The sequence below is a fragment of the Chrysochloris asiatica genome, unplaced genomic scaffold (genome assembly GCF_000296735.1).
Source record: "Chrysochloris asiatica unplaced genomic scaffold, ChrAsi1.0 scaffold00432, whole genome shotgun sequence".
Taxonomy (NCBI): domain Eukaryota; kingdom Metazoa; phylum Chordata; class Mammalia; order Afrosoricida; family Chrysochloridae; genus Chrysochloris; species Chrysochloris asiatica.
Window position 1 is genome coordinate 1180612 of NW_006408950.1, and position 7083 is coordinate 1187694.

The window sequence follows — 7083 nt, forward strand, 5'->3', positions numbered from 1 at the left end:
CGAGGTGTGGAAGGCATCTCTGCGGTGTCGTTCTAACGCGAGGACCGCCCTTTAAGTCGGGCAAGGGGATCCGAAGCCCGAGGATTAGTAACTCATCATCACGCGCCGCCAAGCCTGCGGCCCCCTGGGTTTAGACCCTCACCCACCCAGTGGCGGTGTCTCAGTCTCCCGAGTCAGGTCGGGAACGCGGGGCGCGCGCGCTCGCTCGCTCGCTCTCTCCCGTGTCTCCACTACAGGGGTCGGACCTGCACTGGGTCCACACACCTCGGGCGCATCCGAGACCTGAGCGGCAGACGCAGTGGGGGAAAGTGCGGCGTGGCGCTGGGGGCTCCGACGTCGTCCTCTCTCCGCAGCGCTCCTCTCTCAGACTCTGTAACGGGCTCCTGAGCGCTGTGAGTACCCAACGTGGCGTGAACTCTGCACCTGGAAGATCGATCCCAGTCACGCCGGGGCCTCCCATTGGCCGGCAATGCTCTGGGGGCTGGCGCGCGGACGCGGGGCTTTCGAGTGGGGGAGGGGACCGGTAGCTGAATCGCCGCTGTCCATCAGAGGACACGCCCACTACAGCCTAACTCCACTATAGCCCCGCCCACTGGGGGCTGAGCCCAGGAGCGCCACGCCGAAAACTCATTCATGCCTCGGCAGATTCTACTGGGCGAAAGGTCGTGGGAAGCTGCTGCCAGTAACCAATTGGAACGCACTTTCGGCCTGTGGGGGCGGGGCCATCACATCATGTTTCCTCAGGAGCCAGTAGAGAAAAGGAACAGAAAAGCGCTTCCGGAGTTCGGGGGCCGGCAGAAAATGGCGGCCGCTGAAGGAGGTTGGTGTTTGTGCAAGTTATTGAGGTGAGGAGCTGAAGGTGTGAGTTGGCAGGCGTTTTCCATTCTGCGATGATATTTGCCAGTCCAGTGCAGCTACGTTTGCGGGGGAAAAGCTTGTCTTGTCATGAGTCTGAGATATTTCCTCAAGCCCAGAGAGTTTATGCCCTTTTTTTGAGGTCTCCTGGTAGACTTTTCTTTTCAGTTTAAGCGATTCTTCTTCTTGCCCGCACACTTTGATGTTGTTGCTAAGTGCCGTATTGTTAAGTGCCCGCACTCTTTAGTCTGTCTTAAATTATTCATCTTATTCCTCATTTTCCTTTATGATTGTGCCACGAGTCATTTTCCAGTGTCTCTCATTTGGTAAAGAAACCGGATCTTTAAACTCACAAAAAATGTCATTTAAATATAAAGGGTAGTATTAAATTTAAATATAAACTTTCATACATAAATTTGTCATTTAAATATAGTCTTCTTGCTCAACCATTGCTTGTTTTGTTTGAAGTAAGAGTTGTTAAGTGCCTTCGAGTCAGTTTCTATTCATAGCGACCCAGTATAGGGTTGTTCTACAAAACATGATTACTTTTATTTTTATAACATAGGTAATATATTGTTAATTGTAGAAAAGTAAGGAAATAGGTAAAGAAGGAAAGGTGCCAGGTGTGCTGCCATCCAGGGATAAGCACTGTTGGCTTGGGTGAAAAGATCCCAGACTTTTCTTCCACCTTAGTTGTCAAATGCCTTGCCCTACAACAGAATGCATCAGCAGTACTTTAACATCTATGCATTTTGTTTGGCTTGCAAATTTATAATTAATATGATAGCTTCTTGAGTAAACAATCAAACATAGCTGTCCCATTGATTCCAGGTCTTAGTGATCTTAGTCCGAGGGGTAGAACTGCCCCTGGGCTTTCTACAGCTCTCAGTCTTTAAGGAAGTGGACCCCTGACCTTGCGGTTAGGAGTCAAGCACTTAATCACTGAGCCACCAGGGCTTCTTGCTTCCTGATTAAACAAACAAACAAAAAACAAATACACCACTTGGGCTGCTTACCTCAAGGTCAGCAGTTCTAAACTACCAGCTGTTACTTGGAAGAAAGATGAGGCTTTCTGCTCCCATAAAGATTTACAGCCTCTGAACCGACTTCACACCACACTACAACCACCAGTCTATTTCCAAATCTTTCTCCAACGGAGCAGCTGATGGGTTAGCAGTCCAGTGCTTATCATACTGCATGTTTCCTGAATGTTGGTAGTTGTGTGCTGTGGTATTGGTTCCAACTCTAGCAACCCTGTCTAGGGTTTCCCAGGAGCAACTGGTGGGTTTCAACCTGAATCTGTATACCTGAATGTTGTTGTTAAGTGCCATCAAATCGATTCTGACTCATAGCGACCCTGTAAAAGGTTTCCGGGGAGCGGCTGGTGAGCTTGAACTGCCGACCTTGCAGTCCAGCACATTAACCCACAGTGCCACACCAGGATTCCATACACCTGAGTGGTGGTGGTAATGTGCCATGGAGTAAGTTCCGACTCATAGCGACCCTGTACAGCATTTCCAAGGCTGTAAATCTTTACGGGAGCAGAAAGCCTCATCTTTCTCCCGTGGAACAGCTGGTAGTTTCGAACTGCTGACTGTGAGATTAGCAGCCCGATTCGTTAAGCACTATGCTACCAGAGCTCCTTACACACCTGAATGGTAGTTTGTAAATATTCTTTCCAAAGTTCAAGCATTGTGTTCATTTTCATCCCTTTTACTTCAAATACTATGATTATTTGAAATATTCTAAAGGGGGAAGTCTACCTTGTGTTCCTCCCTGCCAATTGGAATATCCCTAACCCTTTGCTTTGGCTAAATAAATGATGAATTAATGACTCACTGCTGATTATAGTTAAAGCTTGTGTTTAAATATAGATAAACAAAGGCAGAAATACTGGCACATATTTTAATTATATTTCATTACATGGTGGTGGTGGTTTTGTGCCACCGAGTTGGTTCTGACATGTTGTTGTTAAGTGCCATGGTGTCGGTTCTGACCAATAGTGACCTGCAGGGTTTCCGAGGAGCGACTAATGGGCTGGACCCATTGACACTTGGGTTCAAACTGACCTTGCGGTTCAGCACATTGCCCTGCAGTGCCACACCAGGACTGTATTTAATTACATTTAGTTATATGGTGGTGGTGGTTGTGTGCCACCAAGTGGGTTTTGACACATAAAACCCTGTACAGGGTTTCCGAGGCTGTAAATCTTTACTGGAGTAGAAAGCCTCATCTTTTTCCCACTGAGCTACTGGTAGATTCGAAATGCTGACCTTGTGGTTAGCAGCTCAGCTTGTGATCCATTATGCCACCAGAATTCCTTATTTAGTTATACAGAGCCTGAGGAAAGTTGTTTTTTTATGGAGAGACATTTTTATGTGGCACTAAGACTGACAGACTGGCTATTTCAGCTTGAGCAGGCATTATCTTGAAATGAATTCAGTGACCCTGCAACCTCAGGACTGAACGTGTTCCTAAAAATAAAGCTTGAGCTTTCAAATGAAAGTTAGTATTTTGGAGAACTTTTATCTGCCGTTCTGAGTGTGATCACTTCCCAATGTGTCACTGTGTTTTAAGATTCTCCAAATGAGATGGGTAGTGATATTAACAGATGGGGGTTGGGGGCGTTCTTTAATGAAATTTGTCAATATTTGGAAGGTCTGTGTAAAACTCTGGAACCGGTATTTCCAAATAATCAGTCATGGTGTTCCCAAAAGGGATTTTAGTGTCTCACAGTATGAAAAGGTCATTGATAAGGTTTCTGATTCCATGTTGTGACTGACCTTTAAGAAACTGCCACTTGTCTAATTTGGTGTAATATAAAGAGGGATGCCTTTATACTATGTAATCCTGGTGTGGTGCTGTGGGTTAATGTGCTGGATTGCAAAGTCGCTTTGAACTGTAACGTAGGCTGCAGTTCAATCTCACTGGTGGCTCTATGAGTCGGAGCTGACTCAACAGCATTTAACAACAACAATCTTTATACTGGTGTAATACAAAAAAGGTGTCATAGAATGCACTCCTCTCCCCCTCCAGCAAATATATATATATTTATGTATGTTTCCTCTTTATTCCTGTGACATATCTGTGTATAGAGTTTCGTGATATTCTTCAACCAAAACCGTCTACCACTGCAGCTCAAAAGCACAAGCAGGTATAAGAAGCCAGCTGTCTTATTTCATCTAGACATTAAAGAAAATGTCAAACAGTGACACCCTTATTTATTTTTGCTTTGGAAAATATAGGTTAGTTTGTTTATAAAACTATACTACATGGTAAAACTGATGATCTGCCCTGAAAACTTTCACTCAATTTACAGTAAAAACTTTAAAAAAAAAAAAAAAAAAACAAAGCTACATGTTAACATACAATGTATTTAGAGTAGTATTTTTTAATGGAATAATAGATACTTCAGATTTCTTTGTTGTCATTTCCAATATGCTATATATTGGTAGACATAGTCTGTATAATCAGAGTGAAGAAATCCTGGTAGCACAGTGGGCTGAGCATTGGGCTGCTAACTGAAAAGTTAGCAATTGGAGCTTAGCAGCTGCTTAGATTTACAGTCTTAGAAACTGTGGAGCAGTTCTCTTCTGTCCTAATGGGTTGTTGTGAGTCAGAATTGACTTGGCAGCAGTGGGTTAGTCAGGAGTGACTTTGCCCCTGAAGGACATTTGGCAATGTTTGTACCTATTTTGGATGGTCATGATTAAGGCCAAGGATGCTTCTAAATAACCTATAATGGGCAGCCCCCCACCACAAAGAATTATCTGGTCCAAAGAGTCTGTAGTGTTAAAGTTGAGAAACAGTGATATAAACAAAAGCTGTGGATCCTCATTCACTTTTGAAAGTATAAAAGTGTCCTGAGACCAAATCATCTTAAGAGTCAAATACCTCTTCAAGTCATGAACTTGTTTACAATGGGAAATCCCACATGAGAAATTTAATTCAGAAGAAAATATCAATAAAATGCTTATTTCTCTGAAGAGAGTTTTATGTGTATGGACAGGTAATTATGCACAAAGTAGTCCCATATTTGCTTTGGTCACTAAGCAGTCTAAGAACCTTGTGGTTCAAACCAACCTTGTGGTTCAGTCCAGCATATTAACGTACAGCGCCACACCAGAACTCCCTCTCATTACTGCTAACATATAAAGTAGATATGTAAAAGTACAGTTCAGTTTGACAGTCTTTAAAGCATATATATTTTTTAAGTATTTACTGTTTTTTAATATTAATATTGATTTTTACTTTTCTCCCTCAGGTTGTTCTATTCATTATTCTTCCCTGGGCTAATTGTCTGTGGAACTTTATGTATATGTTTGGTCATTTTCCTTTGGGGCATCAGACTGCAGCTACAGAGAAAGAAAAAGTCAGTGACAACTAACAAAACTGGGACCAATCAAATGGTGATTGCATTTTTCCATCCATACTGCAATGCTGGTGGAGGAGGAGAGAGAGTCTTGTGGTGTGCCTTAAGAGCCCTGCAGAAAAAGTAGGTATGAATCTTTCTTAGGTAATTTGCTCTACTGTTAACCATTTTTTTAAAAACCACTGCCTAGAAACTCATCTTTCTTTAGTTTCCTTAGTCATAGCCAAGAATTCTTTTTTTCAATTTGTCTTCAGTAAGGAAATATTTCTTCTGTGTGTCCATTTGCCTATAAGAGCCTATTGCATTTTAGTTGCTATGATTAAAAAAAAATGGAAGGGAAAGTATTTTTCCTTTTTTGGTATAATTTCATGGTGCTGTATGTAACATGTCATGGTAGGAAAGTAAACAGAAATAGACCAAGTGTTACACAGCATTTTAGTTAAGCTTGAATACTTTTGATCAGTTGTGGCTCAGAGGGAATCATGATTGAAAGCACTCATTTGATTCTAATGTTGTATTTTTACCAGTTGTTGTTAAGTTCTGTGGAGTCAATTTTGACTCATAGCATCCCTGCAGGGTTTATCAGACTTTTATAAATCTTTGGGTAGTCTTAAATAAGTTACCATATTAAAAAGAAGTATGTTACACGTTATTTAGTGTTTTAGGCTTCTTCCTTCCCAACCCCACCCCAAGATTCCTTATCATTCCCTTTTAGACAGGAAAAAGTGTAGTAAAGTATGTTGTTATGTGCCATCGAGTCAGATCTGAATCATATCGACCCATATAGGATTTCCAGGAACCTAGCAGTTAGCAGTCCAGGGCTTATCCTACAGTGTTACACCGGGACTCAGTATACCTTATTGTTGTGGTACATGAGGAAGACAATTACTTTTCTCTGGTTTCCTTATTTCCTGTGATGCACCATTCAGTTTCTAAACCTTCGCACATAATTCTCTCAGCTCTCCATCTCTACATTCTTGGCCCATCCTGGCTGCAGGCTACCATGCCTGACTTTTCTCTGCTATTTTCTAAAAATCTGAAGACTTCCAGATTAATTTCTACCTCTTTGAACCCTTCCTTACTTACTACTTTCCTTTTCCTGACTGTATTAGCTTTGTCTCTCTTAACTTGTTGTTAAGTACTATTGAGTTGGTTTTGAATCATAGCAACCTGTACAGGGTGAGCCAAACAGTGGCTGGTAGGTTTGAACTGCTGACCTTGCAGTTAACAGTCCATTGTTGACCCTGCAGCACCATACTAGAGGGGCAGTGGTCAAGTTTCATGTTACCTGTACAAGTACATCCTAGTAACACCTGTTATTCCTAATTCTCCTTTAAGAAAAAAAAAAAATCTAAATAGTATGGCATACAAGATATTTTTTCAACTTGTTTCTGCCACAATTCCTTTCTCATTCTTCCTCACTCCCTCACATATAAGAGGGGGCTTCAAAAAGTTGGTAGAAAAATGGAATTAAAAGATAATGGACTGGAAAATGATATGCAAAAGATTGAAACAAGACTTTCACCTCACACCTTATTACAAAAACCAACTCAACATGGATTAAGGACCTAAATGTAAACCCAGAATTATGAAGGCCATCAATGAAAAAATTGGGTCAAATGTGAGGACACTAATTCAGGGAATACATGGACTACAAAACATTTTGAAAACCACACAAACAAAAGAAGACAAAATAGATGAGTGGGACATAATAAAAATTAAAAACTTATGTGCATCAAAAGACTTCACCAGAAGAGTAAAAAGGGAACACACAGAATGGGAAAAAATCTTTTGCAATGACACATCAGACAAGGGACTCATTTCAAAAATATATAGGAAACTACAACACCTCTATA

At 41.7% G+C, this 7083-nt stretch overlaps 1 protein-coding gene across 1 annotated transcript in view; it reads left to right on the forward strand.

Moving 5' to 3' along the window:
• Positions 1 to 775: 775 nt before the first annotated feature.
• Positions 776 to 7083, forward strand: part of ALG11 (ALG11, alpha-1,2-mannosyltransferase) — a 33633-nt gene continuing 27325 nt past the window's right edge. Inside the window, exons 1-2 of the mRNA XM_006876942.1 lie at positions 776 to 845; positions 5120 to 5350. Of these exons, the coding sequence (XP_006877004.1) occupies positions 802 to 845; positions 5120 to 5350 (275 nt within the window). The 5' untranslated portion in view covers positions 776 to 801. The remainder of the gene's footprint in view (positions 846 to 5119; positions 5351 to 7083) is intronic.